Raw genomic sequence first — 22131 nt, 5'->3', positions numbered from 1 at the left:
AAATTCCCACTACATAGGGAAAATTAAATTCAAAAATTAAATCCTGTTTTTCTGAAATGCTTTTCTTTATTCTCTTTCATCTTTGTTGAAGTAACAAAAAAATATTTATCTGTTGCTACAGTGTCAGCCTTATTAGATATATGAAATAATCTCCAGGACTAGACTCCTCGCTTTTCCCATGTGAAGTTTTATGGTTTTCTTTTTACTTACAAAACTCAAAGCTTTTTAAATGTAAATTTGTATAGAATTACACTGTTTTATTTGCCACAAGCTTTAAGTTGATTGCACTGAATTTACAAAAATGTATCTGGTCATGGTCATAGTCAACTTATAACTTTTCAGTTTTGTATGTATATAATTGTATGTATGTATGAATGTATTTGCCGAAATAGAAATAAAATGTGTATATGTGTGTGAATAAATGTGTATATGTGTATATATACATACATGTAGACATAAAAATAAAATATCTTTAAGACAATGCGATAGACTTGTACTATTTATAAGCCATTTTAAGTTGCATTTCAAAAACGCAGAAATCACACCATAATTAGCATACTCTTTGTTCTATTTGAACACCTGCCCATTCACTCATTCTCCTTGTATGAAATCCCCCTGGAATGCCTGAAATCAGAATCATTGCTTTGGTGCCAAAAGCCCAGAGATTGTGAGCTCATGACTTCTTGAGTCTGTCTGCTCCTGGATATGTGTATGTGTGTGTGTGTTCTGTGTTCTAGTATTCAAACAATGTTGCTTATTAAGAGGTATCACAATGTGACATACCTGTCAAGGCTAGATCTTTACTTCAGACTTGCAGAATATTTTCTTGAAATGTATTCTGAGTCTGATGCTGTTGTTTCCAACTTAAGTTTGGAGTAGGGGCTGCAGGCAAGGCCTTATTAGCTAGAGAACTAGGGAGTTAGGTCAGTCATTTGATGCTGAGAAATAGAAGAGAATGGATGGGAAAGAATGATGGGAAGTTTCAGAGATTTTGTAATGATTCAGAAATCAAAGGGTATGTTGCAGTGTTTGTCCAGGGAAAAGCCCTTATTTGTTTTTTGTTGTTGTTTTGTGTTTGTTTGTTTGTTTATTTATTTGAGACGGAGTCTCCCTCTGTCGCCCAGGCTGGAGTGCAGTGGCACGATCTTGGCTCACTGCAACCTCCACCTCCCGGGTTTAAGTGATTCTTCTGCCTCAGCCTCCTGAGTTGCTGGGACTACACGCGTATGCCACCATGCCTGGCTAATGTTTGCATTTTTAGTAGAAATGGGGTTTCATTATGTTGGCCAGGCTAGTCTTGAACGAGTAGGAGAGCGGTTTTTTTGCCTGATTTTACACAATCACCATGGACTGCATTCTGCTGAAGTCATGATGAAGCCATTTATGAAGGAGAAAGGCCGGGGCAGGGGGTGAGGAGAACAGTCCAATCTTCCTGATAAAACCACATGATTAGCAAGTTGAGTGGTCTTTCAAAGTTCATAATAGAGACACATACCAAAAAATGTTACAGTGAAAATTTGACCTATATGTTCTTCTATATTGATGCCATGCCTCCATGATTCTAAAAAAAAAAGATTTTGGATTTAGAGTTAGTAATTCATCAGGAAACAGATAAGGAGATAAATGTAGTGTCTACGACACCTTAAGCTGTATGAAAGCAGAGCCATTGTAGCCATAGAGCCTAATTCAAGGGTGACATAGGACATGCTCAGTAAATATTTAGAGACTGGGTGCAGTAGGTAACTGAATGACTAGATAGACATGAATATTAATATTTAGGTTGAACCATTTGTGCATATGTTAAGGTTACTCAAGCCTTCTTAGCAAGTAACAAAGTTTAATATGCTAGTGTATTGTAATTAAACATTATGATTTTTGTGGGTCAAAAACAGTCATATTTGGGGAATTTCATATGGTTCAACTTTATTGGTGTAGTTCCAGAGTAAGCATAAAATATATAAATATTGAAGTATATTCATTATTTTAAATATTTAAAATAATAATTCTTATCGCAGTGATGATAGATATCTTTAAAATCATCCATAATTCTACCACCCTCACATCCCATTAATTTCATTTATCTCTTTCTTCATAGTCTATATGTAATTTTAAAGCTGTCTTTATTTTATTGTCAACAAAACATGGAACTGAACATTTATCAGGGATGTTTCAAAAACTGGTAATTCAGCCCCAGTAACTTAGCTGTCTCATTTTATCTAAAGGGAAATTTGTTTGAAACAAATTTGCTAATCGCAAATTAGCTCTGATGATAGGCACAGCTTATGTTAAGTGAAAATTTTACTTTCCCTATTTCAGTACAGCATAAGACCACACAAGTGACTATTATCTAAGTACAATACATTGTTTCTTTCTAATATATATTTTATTTAATCAGACACCTATTTACCTCTCCTTGAATTGCAGACACACAGATGAATGCTTCTCACCCGGAAACAAACTTGCCAGTTGGGTATCCTCCTCAGTATCCACCGACAGCATTCCAAGGTAAAGTGGTTGATTAAAGAAGAAAGATGAAAGTTAATCGATCTCTCTCTGTCTCTAGAGAGAGAGAATTGTGCATTTGTTTTTATTTTAGTCATTCTTTTTTAAAACTTGTATTAATGAAATTTTGGCAGCCTAGTTCTTGATTATTTTTATTTGGCTATACATTTTCCATAGAAGTAATTTTTATTTATAGAGGACAGTAAAGGTATAAAGAAAGCTAGTAAAAACAGCATTAGGTTTAAATTTAGCAAATGAAATACAAGACTGCACATCCCAAAACACAAATGTTAAGTAAAATATTTTATTGATCCTCCATCTGTTCTGAAAATTATGATCATTTAATCACATTTAGGAAATTTATTTCTGATAAATTGAGTCATGTAGTAGCTTGGCATGTGTTCAGTGAGAGTCACATCAAAATGGTAAGACTGCTCAAAACTGGAAGTAATAGAAATTCAGTTACCTGGGAATAATTCTCATTTTAATTTCATAATATATATGAAAGCTTTATTTTTGTATATATACTGATTCAGCCCTGTATTTCTAAGAAAAATAATTGAGTCATTTGACTACGTATGTAATTGAGTACATTTTTTCTTTTCAACCAATGCCTGAAAGAATTCAGAGATTTTCATTTAGGCAAATGCAGTTATCCAAACTACTAGAACTTTAAAAATAGCAAAGGCCATGGCATGTCCGGATTTACAAGCAGGCAGGCTACCCAGATCTTGAAAGAGCATCCTGAGGATTTAAGATCAAAGGGAATGTGAGTTGGATAGAAGGATGTACCCATTGTATGCTCTTCCCTGAGTAAACAAATGTGCTTAGGAGCTGAAAGTCATGTTTAATTGCCAGCAAGAAACCTCCCTGCGGTCCTGGATCTCATCCAGATGTTTGCAACTAAAAGAATATCAGCTAGATAAGCTCAAAGACTCTCAGGTGGTGGCTCATGGCAACCATGTCTGCACTGAAGTATCACCCAGAACCACTTCAAAATAGTAGTGCCAAGGCACTATTCTAGAAAAACTAAATCATAGCTTCTGGTGGTGGGACCCAAGGAATAGTAATGTTTTAACACCCGAAGTCATTCTAATGTGAAGCCAGGATTGAGAACCTCTGCTCTAAATTCTTACAGGATTGCTGTTTGGAAAATCATTAGTAAGTCTATAATAGTCATCCAAGGCACAAGAGAATTATTTAATCCACCCTATCACTAAATTAAAAGTGGATATACATAAATGATACAGTTCAGATATAATCAGACTTGAGAGTTTGCTGATATATATATATATATCACTCTACAGCTTTATTTTGTTTCTCAAGTCCAGGATTATGTATAGCACAAGTCTTAAGATAACAATGATGCTAACAGTAAGGATAATTTAAAATTGAGAGCTTAGCATGCTTTAGTCATTGTTTTAAATGTGGAATTAATGTGGATTAACACATTTAATTCTCAGAATACTCTTATGAGGTAAATACTGTTAGTTATCCCCATTGTGTATGTGGGAAAGCTGAGGCATAGGGAGTTTGGATCAGGCTTCAGGTTCTGCCTGCTTTTTTAAAAAAAAAATGTTGTATAGGTAAATGTGCTGGTAAGCTAGGTTCTGCCTTCTGTACTAATAGTTATGTGGTAGTCTTAAACAAGTTGCAGTACCTCGAAGCCTCAGTGTTCCTATCTATAAATGAGGGTGATATTTTCAATGTAGGTTGCTTTATAGAGTAAATGAGAGTGTATGTAAAACACTGAGCACAATGCTTGCAAATAAGAAATGACAAGTATTTGCTAACATATTTAAAATATTTTAAATCAATTACTCTTTACATAAATGATACTAATGTTCAAATTTCAGGTAATTCTTTATGCTTAATTCATTCATTTGATGAGTAATTGATCATATTTTCAGAGTCTGGGGGAAATTATGATGATGTTAAAAATGTAAGAAATTAAATCATATCTCCACATACCCACTGGTCTGCCTGTGGTCTGGTTTCTGTGCTGACGCCAGTGATCTTTAAAAATGTAAATCTGCTCATATTACAGAGAGTGTATAACCCCTATTTTATTAGTATCCTATTACTTTTAGAATAAAGGCTAACACTAAACCCAGGATGGCCTTTTCCATGCTCTCTCTTTAACCTCCTCTTGAGCCTGGCTTGCTGCTATTCAGCTAGACTGGCAATTTTTCAGATTTTTAAAGACCTATGTTAGTTACTGTCCCAGGACATTGCTCTGAAATGTTTTTTCTATGACTCTGGCCTCCTGAACTCCTGTGCATCCTTCAGATCTCAGCATAAAGGTGACCCCTCAGGGCAGCTGTTCCTACTCCTTCCCTTTTTCTCTTCCCATCTCAATAGCAACCTTTGGCATCTCTAGTCATAAAACCGTGGTCTCTTACTTGAAAGCATTTATCTCTGATTCTAATTAATCAATTAATTACTCTGATATTATAGCTCCCTAGAATAAGTGGGGATATAAAGTTGTCTCTCATTAAACAATGATGGACAGGGATTGCATCTGTGTTTTCCATTGTAAATTCTAATACTTTTCCACTCTTGAAAATTTTGTAAGATATAAATAAGACCATGGGACTCATTCTTCTGCTCAAAATCCTCCAGTACTTGCCAATCATAATTGGAACCAAATCCAGACTCCTTAGTAAGGCCTCCTTTGATGAACAGCTTCCTATTACTTTGCTAACAGCCTTTCCTAGTCGTCTTCTTTCTTATGACATTCCTTTCTCTTTTACAAGCATGTCAAATTCATTACAAAGTCAGAGGTATTCTATTTGCCTTTCTTTCCTCCTGAAGCATTTGTCACTAGATCTTCATATAAAGGTTTTCTCGTCTTTTAGACCTTGATTTAAGTTATATTTACCTAAAGTAACTGCCTCATGCCCTGCCCTCCCTGACATACATTCTCTCCATCACATCCATATGAATTTTTTTTGTTCTAAATGTGTTTTCTTTCTCTCAGAAGTTGACTGTAAGCTCTCTGGCTGCAGGATGCCTCCTTGAGATTTGTGTCCTCATATTCTACAACACAGCCAGTCACATTATGGATCATTTGTAAATATTCATTCATCATAAAGGAACAGATTATAAAAACTATATTTATGATGCATTATTGTGAGGTTTAATCTGTTTTTCTAAGCCTTATTTTTTAAAGGCAAATGAATTTTGTCATAAATGTTCCATTTAAAAGAATGTATACATTTCCTATTCTAAGTATTGCATTTTGCATAGGCTTTAATGTTAAAATATTGAGAAACACAGTCTTTTGAAATTATATTCCACTTCTATGGAATTGCTACTCTGTGGACCATACAAACAGGTATATAAATCTTCATCGTAATCACACATTCATAGAGAATATGAAGTACACTTACTCTTATTAAATTTCTGCCTCTACTCTGCCTCTTACAATTTTTTGCCATCCTTGTTTCTCAAATTATATTTTCCGGAGACCAAAGGATGTTAAATTGTGAAATTTAAATTTCTAACCTAAATATTACAATGAAATTTTATTTTAATGAAGGACTTAGGAAAGCAATACATTATGGATTAAAACATAACGCAAAGGATTAACCCAAGCAGATATCTGGAATGTACTGAAAGAAATGACATGCTTTCACCTTCAGCAGTGGCACTATAATATTTTGGGCTGGACAATTCTTCATTTTTATGGAGCTGTTCTGGGTCTTTGAAGATGTTTAGCAGTAGCCCTGACCTCTGCCCACCAGATGCAGTATTATCTTCCCCTCCAGTTGTGACCAAAAAAAGTCTGCAGATCTTGTCAAATATCCCTGACAGAGAGGGGGCAAAACTACCCCCAGTTCTATACATATATTATAAGTCATTTGCTAGAATTTCAGAATTGTCATTTTTCACAAGATACTTTGGCCCTAGAAATGCTGACTCAAAGCCATTATTTTGGGCCTTCTACCAATGCCATGTCTATTTCCCTTGAGGCTTGCCAGAGTCTTTATGTAGGTGACTGTAGATCATGCTTATTTACTTTCATTTTCTCAGATATTAAAGCATATTTTCCATCTGAGTTTTGAATGGTAAGGGTAAGGCTATTCACTGCCTGCTATCCTCAAAACAGAAGTGGATGTGCAACCACAGATATTTCATTGAAAAATCTCAGAAAGATAAAAGCATATCTTAAACATCACAGATACAGATTTCTATGCTGAAATGTCAACTTACAGATAGATGGCGTAACCCTAAAATGGTTGATGATTCCATTTTTGGTGCAGTTATAAATCATTTCACTTGTTTGTATTTCAGGACCTCCAGGATATAATGGCTACCCTGGGCCCCAGGCTGGCTACCCACCCCCACCAGCTGGCCATTCAGGTCCTGGCCCAGCTGGCTTTCCTGTCCCAAATCAGCCAATGTATAATCAGCCAGTATATAATCAGCCAGGTGGAGCTGCAGGGATACCATGGATGCCAGCACCACCGCCTCCATTAAACTGTCCACCTGGATTAGAATATTTAAGTCAGGTAATTTCAAAGACACAAAATACTCATAAAAAACAGAACTGTGCTTCCAGCTTGCTTAACCAGATTAACAAATGAATAATTCACCAAAGTCTGAAATGGCAAAACTATATTTTCTGCTAAGAGATTACTCTCATTCTTTTAGGTCAGGTTCAGTTTTAAAGCAAAATACAAATGCCTTAGAAAATTGTATTTTCTGTGATCTTAAATACAATCTATGATAATGGCCAATAACAAACATTTAATTAGCATTGTTTTCCTGTCTGTGTTGTGTGCCTGATACATGTGTTAACTCATTTAGTCCTTCTAGAAAGTCTATGATGTATAGGTGCTACAGTTCTCTCCATTTTTCAAAAGAAGAAACTGAGGTCCAGAGAAGTTATATAGCTCGCTCTGGGGTGAGAACCTAAAGAGTTGAGACTGTTTTCTTAATCCCCAAACTTTGGTACTGAGCAAAGTGCTCTTTAATCTCAATACTGAATAATTGCTTTATAATTTGAAAGAAAATTTAAATAAAGTTTATTTTTGAGTTTCAATAAGTGGCACCAAACAAGGGGTTAATATTTTATGTGTAATACAACTCACCTTTTTATTGTAACTAATAAAACTGCATTTTTATGATGCTGCTTTTGTTCTTTGGAAGACCCAATTTTATAAATGCCATTAATAAAGGAGTAAAAAGTCCTGGATTTTGTTGCACTAAATTATAATTAATCTTAGCAATAAGAGGTTTAACATTTATGTGGTGTTAGAAATCAGGTAGATCAAATAGAAACAAGAAACTCCGTGTGTCCAGCCAGTTTTCATTTCATAAATCACTTCTTTCTTGCACTCTCTTAAGTAACTTAATTTCCCACAATGTACTTAAGTGGCACAATCATAGGAATTTTTGGTCATTATTGTATTATGCAAGAAATACACAGAAATAGATATTTTAAAAATCAAGGTCCCATGAAATACATAAAGGATGTTATCACATATGACAAAGGTTGATATTAAGTATGCTTAATACAAATTTGAAACTTGTAAAAAAATCTCTTTGATGGCTAAAGAAGTTATCAATATTTCTTGAGCCTCCTCTAGAGGGAAGACTGTTTTCTACTTTTCAAATTGTTTTTGACACATAATAATTGTGCATATTTATAGAGTACAGTCTGGCATTTTAATGCCCATGTACTATGTGTAATGAAAAATGAGGATAGTTAGCATACCTATCACTTTCAATATTTATCATTTCTTAGTGTTGAAAACATTCCAAATCCTCTCTTCTAGTTATTTGAAAATATACAAGAAATTGTTGTTAATTATAGTCAGCCTACATAGCTGTAGAACACTAGAATTTATTCCTCCTATCTAAATGTAATTTTGTATTCATTAACCAACTTGTCTTTATACCTCTCCTCTCTACCCTTCACAGTTTCTAGTAACCACTATTCTACTATCTACTTTTTTTTGTTGTTTGCATGGAGTCTCACCCTGTTGCCCAGGCTGGAGTGCAGTGGCGCGATCTCAGCTCACTGCAAGCTCCGCCTCCCAGGTTCAAGCGATTCTCCTTCTCAGCCTCCCAAGTACCTGGGCTACAAGCGCCCGCCACCACACCCAGCTCATTTCTGTATTTTTAGTAGAGACGGGGTCTCACCATATTGGTCAGGCTGGTCTCGAACTCCTGACCTTGTGATCCACCTGCCTTGGCCTCCCAAAATGCTGGGATTACAGGCGTGAATCACCGTGCCCAGCCTCTACTCTGTACTTCTAAGAAATCAATTTTTTAAAGCTTCCACATATGAGTGAGAACATTCAGTATTTTTCTTTCCGTGCCTGGCTTATTTCACTGAACATAATATGTCCCTTAGGCTCATCCATGTTGCTGCCAGTGACAGGTTTTCATTCATTTTTATGGCTGATTTTTATTCCATTGTGTGTATTAACAATGAATTTTTCTTTATCTCTTGATGAACACTTAGGTTGATTCTATATGTTGACTATTAATACTGCAATAAGCATGAGACTGCCGATACCTCTTTGACATATTGATTTCCTGTCCTTTAAAATTTTTGTTCTGAAAATTTTGAAAAATTTGAAAAAATACTGTTTAAAAAAAACAGTAGTGGGATTGCTGAATCATATAGTGGCTGTAAGATTAGTTTTTGAGGAACCTCTTCACTGTTCTCCATAATGGCTGCTCTAATTTACTTTCCCACCAACAGATTTCCCCTTCTCCACATTTTTACCATTATTTGTTATTTTTTTGTCTTTTTGATAATAGTCATTCTTAACTGGACAAAGATAATATCTTATTGTGGTTTGGATTTCATTTCTCTGGTGATTAGTGATGTTGAGCATTTTTTCATAAACTTACTGGCCATTTGTATCAATGAATGTATGTATATATGTATGTATGTATGTATTGAGACAAAGTCTCGCTCTTGTTGCACAGGCTGGAGTGCAGTAGCATAATCTCGGCTCACTGCAACTTCTGCCTCCTGGGTTCAAGTGATTCTCCTGCTTGAGCCTCCCATGTAGCTGGGACTACAGGCGCCTGCCACCATACCCAGCTTATTTTTTGTATTTTTAATAGAGACAGGGTTTCACTACGTCAGCCAGGATGGTCTCGCTCTCCTGACCTCGTGATCTGCCCACTTTGGCCTCCCAAAATGCTGGCATTACAGGCATGAGCCACCTCAATTTACTAATTGTTAAAGATACTCCAGTGTAAATCAATTTTATTTGACCTGAATTTTTCCACATTGATAATGAACACAATAAATCTTTTATTAATTAAAAATATTAACTTCAGTTTTATACTAAGAAGTAATATAAGCTATTAAATATTGATAACTGATTACATGTACTTTAAAAAATATAAATACATGAATTTTAATTTGGTTAGCTTATAAAAACCTTCATTTGACATATGCTTACCACTTTTTTTTTTTTTTCCTGTGACAGATAGATCAGATACTGATTCATCAGCAAATTGAACTTCTGGAAGGTATGTATTCATTGTTTTAATCCTGTTTCTATACAGAGTAGAAGTTTATGCAGATAAAGGCACATCAACCTCCACAAATACAACACTCTCACTTATATGGGACAGTTAAGCCGGTTATTTACAATAATAAACATCAGCAATTCATTTCTAAAATTTAGGAATCAAAAGGTAAAATGCTATTATGTTGGGCACCTGCCCTCAGGATATTGACACTAACTTAGAAGGAAAATAATCAAAACCCTTATTTTGCTCCTGTCTTCATACATCACTTTTTATCTGACTTCTACCACTTAAGCTATTTTCTCCGTAATTGTGATCAGCTTAAGAATGGCACAGAGCCACATTCTAAAGTAAGTTGTCTTTTTTATTCGGATGAGGAGGTTTGGGAAAATTATCATTTGTGCCCACAGTTTCTCTTGGTAGTTAAGATGAACCCTATAAAACCTTTGTATACCAGGTTGGATGCAGGACACTGCAGTGTTGGAGGATGCTGACCAACTAGCCTGCAGGCTTGGCTCCATAGAAGAACACTCCTGCTCCTGCTGAATGGCCTGGCATTTCCCTGGGTCCAGGGCTCCTTAGGTGCAAGAATAAACTTAGGAAGCCAATTAATGTTTTATAATGGCTGCCAGGGGAAGAAGACCCCGGGTAGATTTATCAACAATAGTGTTTTCCTTCTAGATATAAAAGGTTTAATAAAAACTCTGCCAGTTTTTAGGAATATGTCTGTTAAATTCGTTTTCATCTGTCTCCAGAGTTTCTTTCCACTGGTAAAAATTAGAACATGATTGTATAAGCAAAATAATGGATTTGGCTAAAATATACGATTGTCATCTATTACATTGAAGTTATTTATAAAGCACATTATTAGATATTTATAATTTACTTGATTTTTTTTTTAGTGTATGTAAACAAAGCTTTCTCTGGAAGACAGCTTTGTATTCTGAATTTTTTTTTTTTTTTTTTTTTGAGTCGGAGTCTCATTCTGTCGCCCAGGCTGGAGTGCAGTGGCCGGATGTCAGCTCACCGCAAGCTCCGCCTCCCGGGTTTACGCCATTCTCCTGCCTCAGCCTCCCGAGTAGCTGGGACTACAGGCGCCCGCCACCTCGCCCGGCTAGATTTTTTTTTTTTTTTTTTTTGTATTTTTTAGTAGAGACGGGGTTTCACCATGTTAGCCAGGATGGTCTCGATCTCCTGACCTCATGATCCGCCCATCTCGGCCTCCCAAAGTGCTGGGATTACAGGCTTGAGCCACCGCGCCCGGCCTGTATTCTGAATTTTTAAATGTTTTATAGTATATATTAATAAGGCTATAAAATCCAAACAGATATAACCAAACATTACACAGCACACTATATATCTTTTTTTGTAGGTTTATGGACTTTATAAATATTTGTTAAATAATGTGTTAATTATGAAATAGAAAGTTCCAAATCTAATAGTTTTTAATTATGCTTATTTTTCAAAAAAGAAATGTCTCAAGGTTTTTTTGTTTCTTTTTCTCCAAAATTGAAAGTCTATGTTATTTTTTCATGAGTAGTATAAAAAAGACAAAGATTACTCAGTTTTTTAGAATCTGAGCATAAAATAGGTTTTTTTCTCAGTTCAAAACACAGAAGACAATAAAGACATAAACAATTTGTATTTTTAAGTAAATGAAAAGAAACTTAAAGATTATGTAAAGCAATGTTGTTTTACAAATAAGCTGGAGATTTTTGAGATTAAGCTACTTAATGAAACAATTAATTAGATAATAAATGCCCTGTCAAAATCAGCTTAACTTTTTTCTCATTAAATATTTGAGTATTTCAGATGTTGAAATCAGAGGTGGTTCTTATAAATGCAGAGTACAGGGTCTGTCTGTGTCCCACCAAGGACTCTTAAAGGCGTTCGTGGTGCTAAGACTTGTGAAGGCCATCTTTCTCTGACTCACAGTCTTTCCACATAGGCATTGTAGAGTGACTGTTCCTCCATATATTTATTTTAATCACTCATCATTTTAGTCAGGCTTCTGACATCTATGACCCCAGTTACTGAGGGTTATGTACAAGTGGGACAGTTATTGCTCCTTTCTGGCTTTAAATACGGAGAGCTTTCAAGTGTGTGGTTAGATATGGAAAGCCCTTGATACAAAAGCATGTGAGCATCAGCATTTTGCAGCCATCTGTTTCCCTCATGAAGAGATTAGCCCAGCTAAGGTGCAGAGTTCACTTAGGATTCCCATGGTCTAGATATTCTGTGAGTTGAAGTGTTGGTTGCCAAACACCCTTTGTCTAATACCCACCTCCCACTTCTGAACAACTACTGCTGAGTTGAATAAGGATGCCCTGGGTCCACTGTGACATTCTAATTCACCTTTCATTTTCACTTCCTCGGTTTTTATGCATGTACATTGCCTTCTTTCAAAAGCATTGCAAAAAATAAGACATAAGTATGGTTTATAAGACAGTCTCAAACCAATTGATTTAATATAAAATTTCATAGCACATAAATAACAATCCTCTTGTATTCCCCTCCACATTACACAAAAACTATCGTGCATTAGTGGACATTTTATCTATGCACCTAGCACCACTGTGCCCACCCACAGCGTTGTCCCAACCCTCAGCAGAAAAGTCTCTCTTCTGACAGACATTTATGGAATTAGGAAAATATAACTTGTTTCCTGTGTCTCATATAAGGATTTAATTTCTCTATACATTGGTAATCTCTCCTCCTCCTTTTTTTTTTGCCATTTTTCTCTGCCTGGATCATCTCTGAACATCATTTCTTCTCCTTCTCCTTATGCCACTTGGAGTATCATCTAAAACTGGCATAGCTAGATATTATAATATCTTTGGATAAATTCAATATTTTTAACATAGAGGTGATTATGATTTCGTCTTTTATGTTTTTAGTTTTAACAGGTTTTGAAACTAATAACAAATATGAAATTAAGAACAGCTTTGGACAGAGGGTTTACTTTGCAGCAGAAGATACTGACTGCTGTACCCGAAATTGCTGTGGGCCATCTAGACCTTTTACCTTGAGGATTATTGACAATATGGGTCAAGAAGTCATAACTCTGGAGAGACCACTAAGATGTAGCAGCTGTTGTTGTCCCTGCTGCCTTCAGGAGGTATGTGAGCAATTACCAGGGCATTTTGTAAAGTAGTTCAGCAAGAATTTCTACCCTGTCATTGAACCTTTCATCAAATGTAGGCATTATGATTATTACATTTACATATATTATTTTGCCTTGTAGATAGAAATCCAAGCTCCTCCTGGTGTACCAGTAGGTTATGTTATTCAGACCTGGCACCCATGTCTACCAAAGTTTACAATTCAAAATGAGAAAAGAGAGGATGTACTAAAAATAAGTGGTCCATGTGTTGTGTGCAGCTGTTGTGGAGATGTTGATTTTGAGGTAAGAGATGTCATAATGTTTATAAGATTTGCTTTCCTAATATAAGAAGAATGTAATTTTGCAGGATGTTATAAATGCATTAAATAAGTATTGTGTGCCAATGTCTCAATAGAGAGATAATTTGCTCATATATTTAACTTTGGTCAGAGTGGTAGTTATCACTCTGATTAAAGGTCACTGTTGGTCATGATAAATGGAAAAAAGAGAAGCAGACCTATGTAGTCAAATAAAAATAAGCAAATCATCTCACACTTAAATGTGGTGGTTTCTGTGTGATGACACTGTATATTATCCAGTTTAAACAGAATGTTAACCTTGTCATCTCAGTCTGACTGCCAAAGCATATGGATCCTTCTTAAATCTGAAATATCAGCTGCCAGTGCTCAAGGCCATGTTTAGAATGTCTGACATCTTTGAATTCCTTCAAGAAACCCAATTATGCAAAGATAGTTTTGAGAAAATTAGTATAATATATACTACCCAATTATGCTTCTCTGTGGTCTCTCGTTTTTCCTATATTAAATTAGGTCACTGGAAGCTGCAACATATTAATATTTGTGTATTTACTGTAATATATTGTAGAATTTCATTACAGTAGTTCTTCAACAACAGATAGTCTACTTTTACAATCCAAATTTTTTCATTGCAAATGTTTAAAAATCAGAAGGTTTTATGACTTAATCTTGATTTCTTGTTTCTCTTGAAAAATCAGAAAACTAGGTTAACTGGGCCCACCTTTCCACAGAAAGGGCAAAAATCTACTAAAGATGTGTGGGGCTGCCCCTTGTAATAATGACATGGGAACTCTATCACTGTCTCCAGCCCTTACTGAGGTTTTTCAATATCCAGTGTCATTCATTTCCGTGATCTGTCTGCCTTCTTTAATCATATAGTATTTGATTCCTCTGTCAGACCTCAGCTATATAAAGATGAATCTTCCTGTTTGATAGTTTTCCTTCTAATAGTCAGAATTTCAGAATTAAAAAATAAACCAGAGTTTTCATTACTAGCTTCAAATGCTTCAATGACAGCTATTAGCAGAAAAATACTAACATGTACAAGAAAGGATTTGTATTCATTTATTTCTCCACATAGTATTTCATTACACATAATCACTAAAACTCAGCCACTTGCAACAAGCGTTTATGCTCATACTTAGGGGTGTGCAGGTCAACTGTGTTTCAGTAGATGTATTTAAGCAGTGATTTAGGCTGCGTGTTAACCTCAGTCTGCTCCAGGTATGTTTGTTCTGTGGCTGTAGCAGCAGCAGCTACCTGAGTCATGCTTTTCTAGTGGCTTGTCACTGAAGATCATAAACCAAGCCAAAGCACTTAGCCCAGTTTAAGGACACTACTCATGTCATATCTGCTAACACCCATTGTTCAAACAAGTAACATGGCCAAGCCTAATTATGAAGGAACAGGAAGTATACTGGCCATACAGAAGGAGAGGGAATGAAATGAATATTTGATTATTCATTATTAAAACAGTATTATGTTATCAGTTTCATATTAGATGTTTATTTCTGGTATTTTACAAACTACCCACTTGTACTAAAATAAAATGAGTCAAGTGTTTTTAGATTCCCCACATTTATTTAGCTGAAAAGACACTCCTCTGTTAACACAACTATAGATGTACATAGTTTTGTGAATTTCAGCTACATTCAGTCCCCACCTGCCCTCCTAGAGGAGTTGCCTTAGTCTGAGCACAGTCCATTCAGCCCTATATGATGGCCCTGAACTTTCCTCAGGCAGAATTGTAAAATTAGAAAATTGCTACTTTGGAGCTCATTTGTTTATACACTCTTCGTCTTTTATTATTCACACCCCACTAGTTATCCACTGTTACTTCAGTGTGGGGCATTTCATCAAGTTACTTACTGGTATTTGCCTTTACTCCAAACTGCTAATCTTTTCTAGGCGCTTAGCATTTCATGTTTGGTAACTCACAGTGGGTGGTAATAAGCCTTTTCATCATATTTAATCTTTCGGTCTATGTAAACTGTGCTTCTCCTAAAGCAGAAGTCTAATAAGAATTTTGTTCATTACCTTCCTGATGGCTTCTAGAAATGTCATCACATAAACATTTCATATTTATATCCTTTTTTGCCTAAGTTTTATTTTGGGTCAATTCAAATAATTTATTAATGTCTATTAATATAAAATACAAATTGTTATATATTTCAAAAAAACTACTTTCATATAATTTCTCTATATAATGAAACAGTTTTTTTCATGTATCTATACATAGATACCAGAGCCTCTAGTTATCTAATGAGGGTTACATGTTCATGGTTACATATGGTACATAATTTTAATACCACATTTGTTTCATCTTCAAATTTGAAAGTACTTTTGCTGTAAGTTTCCTAAAAATATGTAATACTTTTTTTTCAATTTAGATTAAATCTCTTGATGAACAGTGTGTGGTTGGCAAAATTTCCAAGCACTGGACTGGAATTTTGAGAGAGGCATTTACAGACGCTGATAACTTTGGAATCCAGTTCCCTTTAGACCTTGATGTTAAAATGAAAGCTGTAATGATTGGTGCCTGTTTCCTCATTGTAAGTCTGTTCTTATTAATCTTGATTATAGATGCTTTCTCTAGGTTCATTCTGAAATGATTCAGTAAAGTGTATATTTCAAAATGACGTTTTAAAATTTATAGATTTTAAATCAGGATTCCCATTTAATCCTAGCTCTGAAATTCTATTTGATCCTGACACTCTGGGGTCACAGGTGACTAGTTTCTGTCTAATGATTCTATGAATATTCACATGGCAAGAGAGGGACTAAGGAGGCGTACTAAGGAGAGATTTTAGACTCCCTTTAAATCAGCCATCTCCTAGATGTTTTGAGGAAGAAGTTGAAAGTGAGCATATGTGGAAAAAATTTAGTGAAACAAGGAAACTTTACCGTGACTCATAGTAATGAAATTAAACCATCTAATATAGGAGTATGAACTACAGTAAGAGTGTGCATTCACTCAAGTGTGTAGACCTAACTACCAAATTACAGGAGATAATTGGATATACCAGTGATTCTGAAATTGTCTTCACATTAAAATCACTTAGGGACCTTTAAAAACTGTAAGTACTAGTCCATACCTCAGTTCAACTGAGTCAAACTTCGAAGTTCATATAGTGCTCCAGGTGGTTCCAATATGCAGCCAAAGATGAGAATTATGGGGATAGAGAAAAAGTCACATTTGGAGAAAATGACCGGAAGATTAATTAAATTCATACAGGTATCAATACATTAATAGAATTATAAAATTTATTATTAAAATGGAGAGCTAAAGGTAGAACTTATATAATTATAGAGCTTTTCTGTGTTTATTACATTTAATTTTTTTAACAGATATGTTATTGTGTTTCACTAGATCCCTTAGTATTTCTGCATTTGATAATTGATCTCTGTTTTGTTGCTGAAAATTCATTTGTGTATTTTTGTTTTTATCTAGGATTTCATGTTTTTTGAAAGCACTGGCAGCCAGGAACAAAAATCAGGAGTGTGGTAGTGGATTAGTGAAAGTCTCCTCAGGAAATCTGAAGTCCGTAAATTGATTGAGACTATCTAAACAAATACCTGTGTGAATTAAGCTGTAATACCTGTAGCTCTGGTTGTATACTTTTGCTTTTCAAATTATAGTTTATCTTCTGTATAACTGATTTATAAAGGTTTTTGTACATTTTTTAATACTCATTGTGAATTTGAGAAAAAGGACATCTGAGTTTTTGCATTTATTAATGAAACTTCCTATGAAAAACTGCTTTGAATTATGATCTCTGATCCACTGTCCATTTTACTACCAAATATTAACTAAGGCCTTATTAATTTTTATATAAATTATATCTTAAATCTAGTTACCATTTATTTCATGCATAAGAGCTAATGTTATTTTGCAAATGCCATAGATTCAAAAAAGTTCAAAGATAATTTTCTTTACTGTTATATTCAAATAATATTCAATATGTATATTATCTTTAAAAAGTTAAATGTATTTTTTTAATCTTCAAGAAATCATGCTACACTTAACTTCTCCTAGAAGCTAAGCTGTACCATAAATGATACATTCATATTCACAAGATATTAAATTACCAATTTTTAAATTATTGTTAGTAAAGAACAAAATGATTCTTGTCCAAAGAAAGGCACATTTTCAACACTCTTTCACTCTAAAACTCGTACTATTATAACTTTTGAAAGTTAATATTTATATATGAAATGTATAGCTTTTATACTCTATCCTTTCTAGAAAATGGTAATTGAGATTACTCAGATGTTAATGAAATATATTAGATATATATATTCACAGAGAATAAACCTAAATAATGATCTATTAGATTCAAATATTTGAGATAAAAACTCAATTTTTTTATATATTTGACTTTTGTTTTTTAAACAAAATGTGTTCAGATGGTATTTTGAACACTCATTCAGTTAAATGATGGTACATTTGAAGCAGGATATTTCCCTGACCCCTTCCTGGGACTCGAGAAGCGGTGTCTTGTTTACTCAGCCTGCCACTGTCAACTCCTCCTGGGAGGGAGTGCGCAGGCAAACAAGGCAGGAACTGGAGTGCACAAGCACTGGAACTGGCTGACCGCTGTGGCACGGGCAAGAGCAAACTCCGTGCAGGCCCTGTGGTAGCAACCAGGTGCGGTTGCCTGTGATTCCTGAAGCCCCAGAAGGTGTGTTACAGTGCTCTTTTAGCTCTGCTGTCTGTGGACGGCTTAAGTGTTAACAGCTCAGTGAGCCCTTTGTCTTGTCACGTGGGACAGCTGCCCTCCACCAGCAAGGGCAAAGGACGAGTGTGAGTGCCTTTTATATCTTCACTCATGGCTCCCAGGCTCTTGTCCGGCGTCCAGGAAAAATGTGGTCACAAAAACAACTGAAGGATGGTAAATGCAGGGACTTTATTGCTGAGGAAAGTGACTCTCAGTGGAAAAAAAGGAGCTGAAAAGGGGACAGTGGGGTAGGTGATCTTCCCCTGAAGTCTGGCCATCTCCAGCTGGATTCTTCTCTGAAATTACACTGTCAAGCTATCCCTCTGAAGTCAAGCTGCTTCTCTCCAACGTCCAGCCATAGTCTCCACTCCTCTCTGACTGAGTCTGGGGTCTTTATAGGCACAGGATTGCAGGCAGGGAGGGCCATGGGCAGTTTAGGAAAAGGCAACATTCAAGGAGAAAAACATGGATATAAATTCTCACTTTGGGCTGGGGTTTCAGGCATTTCAGCTTAAGGGTAGGGTTTTCACTGGGGACTCACCCTTTTCTGCCTAGAATTTCTCTGCCTCCTGTCCCCATCATGTTTAACTGCCTTTTCCTTTCAAATCTTCAAAAAGGAGCAAGTACATGACACTTTGTAGTAAAATCTGTACCAGAGTTGGAAACTAAGTTTTCCACCTGTCAGAAGCTTATAAGAATTTAGTAATCTCTTTTGTAATGAAGATTGAGTTGAAAGATGACAAGAACAACCCACAATATTCCTCATGCAATGGAAAAGTGTGCTTAAGCAATAAGGGCATGTGGAAGAGTCTCTCTTTCATGTTCAGCACAGTTCTTACAACAGCAGCTCTCCTCATGGTGTTAGTGCCCTAGACCTCAATAGCTCCAAATGGTAAGTGGTGAGAACATTAGTATGCAGGAGATCTTCAAGAAAAGCCAAGTCTAGATGATTTCCCACAAGCCTAAACAAATCTCCAGATGCCAAATTCCAATGATGAAGTGTACCCATGGAACTCACTCAGAGCGTGTGCTTGGTAGAGATAGCATGTCAAGAAAAGTGGAGGTACTTGCATAGCTGAATCCCAATGGCATTGTTATGCCAGTTACAGAAGAGGGTGGAAATAGGATTTCCAAACTGGCCATAATGTGCCAAAACTGACCCAGAATAAGGCTTAGAGTACTGACATTATCTCTGTGACAGCTACATCTTACTTTCATTATTTGTCTGTCTCTGAACAGGATTCTGAATCTTTAAGTAAAATAAAACTAAACTGATCTAAACATTTTTTTCTTTCTTCAACTCTGCAAAGAACATCTGAGCAAAACACATATTTTCTGCAGAACCTACTTAAATACTAGACAAATATCTTCTCATTACATAATTACATAGAGAAAAATAATCACACATGAAAAATTCGACATTTAATAAAATACCAGGAATTGTTTTTCAAAGTTTAACTGTAATCTTAATGAGATTTGAGGAAATGTTGCCTATTTTTTTATTTCTGCTATGTGAGTTATAACAGTGAATGGAAAGTCAAACTGCATGTCCCTGACTAGGGGAAATGTTGAGGAGGAAAAGCTGCAATGGATGGGGCATGGAGCTGTGTTTTTGGTCTTGGGAAGAAAGTTCTAGGTAGGTGGTCAGTGAGGAAGGGGGAGAATGGGGAGGGAGGAGGAAGACAAGATTTAAGGGATGTCAGTACTTCTCCTATGTACCTCTTGGGGGAGGGTTGAGGAGTGAGGGGAGTGTAAGTGAAAGCAGAGACAAGGCTGGGAGAGGAAAAAACAAAAAGCACCAGCCACAGGCAATTAAATTGCCAGAAAATCAGTGTCAGGGCTCCCAGCATCAAGTTAGCTAGCTACTCTAGGCATAAGTACTAAAGCTTTAACTGCATTTGGGCTCAAAAAGAATGACTGTAACTTTAGGGTAACTAGAAAAGACTCTGTAGAGAATCCCTGCCATCAGTAACAATGGAATGATTTAAAATGTCTGGACACAATGAAGTGCTCCTAGTGCTTAAAGTGCCAGAAAAGTGTACAGGGTTTCCCTGCATATCCTGCCTCTCTCCTTTCCTGTCCCTAGCCCAGCGTACACTGCCTGAGTTTCCTAGGACCACGTTTCTGCACCTGGCACTGTCTCCTTCAAGCCCTGTGTTCCTCCTTGTGCCTTCATTTCCCTCAATAATCAATAGTATCATTGTCAATTGATTATGTTATCTACCTTATAAGGTCAATGTGAAGATTCCGTGTTCTAATGCAGGTTCAGTGACATGAGCAGGTTCCTGCAGTAGAACCAGTGTAAAAAATGAAAAGGGCTACGTGTTGATAAAGATCAATGGGTTTCGAAACACAGGGAAGTGTCTCAAAGCCAATGAGGAAGATTTGGGCTAAATTAAATTTCTGTATTATGATTTGAATAGCAAATAAAATTCATTTAAACCCTAGGAAGAATACTATCTCCTCAAAAAAAAAAAAAAAAAAAAAAAAAAAAAAAAAAAAAAAAGATGTCTATGCAAGATGCCAAGCTAGGGAATGATGTTCATCTCACAGAAGTGTAGATTAAAGGAAATTAAGGCACAGGGGCGAACACAGTCTCTGGCTTCTGTGTTAGAGTCTTTTTTTTTTTCTTAGCCTTATAGTGTCAAAATGTGGCAAGCCATTTTAAGAGAGGGACAGTAGCTGGGCTCAGTGGCTCTTGCCTGTAACCCAGCACTTTGGGAGGCCAAGACAGGTAGATCACCTGAGGTCAGAGGTCAGGAGTTCAAGACCAGCCTGGCCAAAATGGTGAAACCCCATCTCTATTAAAAATACAAAAATGAGCTGGGCATGGTGGCAGGCACCTGTAATCCCAGCTATTGGGGAGGATGAGGCAGGAGAATTGATTGAACCTGGGAGGCGGAGGTTGCAATGAGCCGAGATCACGCCATTGCACTCCAGCCTAGGTGACAAGAGTGAAACTGCTTCTCAAGAAAATAGAGAGGGAGGAACAATAATCTGGGTCCCTGAAACCAGATGAAACCACTGACAATACAGGGTTTGAACTCATGATTTACAAACTGAGAGGGCCATAGAATGATAAGCAACAAGTACAGCTGGTCACAGAGCTCTGTACTTAACAACCCCCAACACATACACCACACACCAAGCATTCAAGTTAACGTTAATCTACTGTTAATGTTTATATGGTAGGAAACGTCAGATTTATGCCAAAATGCAGATTATAAATTTACCCACATTGAATTCTGACTAGATTTGGAAAATTGATCTGTTTGCTTACTAAGGACAATTTGTTTCTACCTGTGGATTCTGGGAGTTTTCCATCATTAACACATTGAGGTTATTCTGTCTGGCAGTGATAGGGAACAAACATTGACCTATTTATTTCAGCAAAGGAGTTAGTTGCTAGGAAAAATTTCAGCTTTAATCAGGCATTGCCAATAGACTGCAACCACCTGGAGATATCTTAGAGAAATTCTCAGTTATATTGACTTTACAGAGTTAATTAGATCTTAGTCTACTACCCGGTCCGCTCGGGCTTCTATACCAAAACACCTTAGACAGGGACAGTGTAATTACAAATGACTAAAATTTGTTAATTATAGTTCATGAAGCTGAGAAGTCCAAGATCAAGTCACCAACAGATTCTGGTGTGTAGTGAGGGCTGCTTTCTGCTTCCAAGATGGCACCTTGTTGCTGCATTCTCACATGGTGGAAGGCAGGTCAACAGGGACCCAACCGAGCCCTTTTAAAAGGTCACCGATCCAATTCATGAGAATGGTGCCCTCATGACTTAATCACGTCCTAAAGACCCCATATCTGAATACTATCAAAATGGGTCTTAGTTTCCAACAAATGAATTTGGGGGGACACATGCCTTTAAACCATGGCACCTACTAAGCACATTTCTGCTAAATCGTACTGTCTGAATTCTCTCCCCATTATCGCAAGTCACAAGCAGAAAATAATTTACTCACAAATTTTTTTT

The 22131-nt window shown here is 36.2% G+C and overlaps 1 protein-coding gene across 3 annotated transcripts in view; it reads left to right on the top strand.

Moving 5' to 3' along the window:
- Positions 1 to 20636, top strand: part of PLSCR1 (phospholipid scramblase 1) — a 29646-nt gene extending 9010 nt beyond the window's left edge. For 2 of the 3 annotated variants that reach the window (XM_023215374.3, XM_023215373.2), the window contains 7 exons: positions 2425 to 2505; positions 6799 to 7016; positions 9963 to 10005; positions 12903 to 13123; positions 13250 to 13411; positions 15816 to 15977; positions 16877 to 20636. In XM_023215374.3, coding sequence (XP_023071142.1) covers positions 2425 to 2505; positions 6799 to 7016; positions 9963 to 10005; positions 12903 to 13123; positions 13250 to 13411; positions 15816 to 15977; positions 16877 to 16933 — 944 coding nt within the window. In that variant the 3' untranslated portion in view covers positions 16934 to 20636. Of the gene's footprint in view, positions 1 to 2424; positions 2506 to 6798; positions 7017 to 9962; positions 10006 to 12902; positions 13124 to 13249; positions 13412 to 15815; positions 15978 to 16876 lie in introns of those variants that run through there. The other variant, XM_026454196.2, reaches the window with a different exon arrangement.
- Positions 20637 to 22131: the final 1495 nt, after the last annotated feature.

The sequence above is a fragment of the Piliocolobus tephrosceles genome, chromosome 2 (assembly GCF_002776525.5).
Source record: "Piliocolobus tephrosceles isolate RC106 chromosome 2, ASM277652v3, whole genome shotgun sequence".
Classification (NCBI taxonomy): Eukaryota; Metazoa; Chordata; class Mammalia; order Primates; family Cercopithecidae; genus Piliocolobus; species Piliocolobus tephrosceles.
Note: the sequence above shows the minus strand (reverse complement) of the source record. Positions and strands in the feature narration are given on the sequence as shown.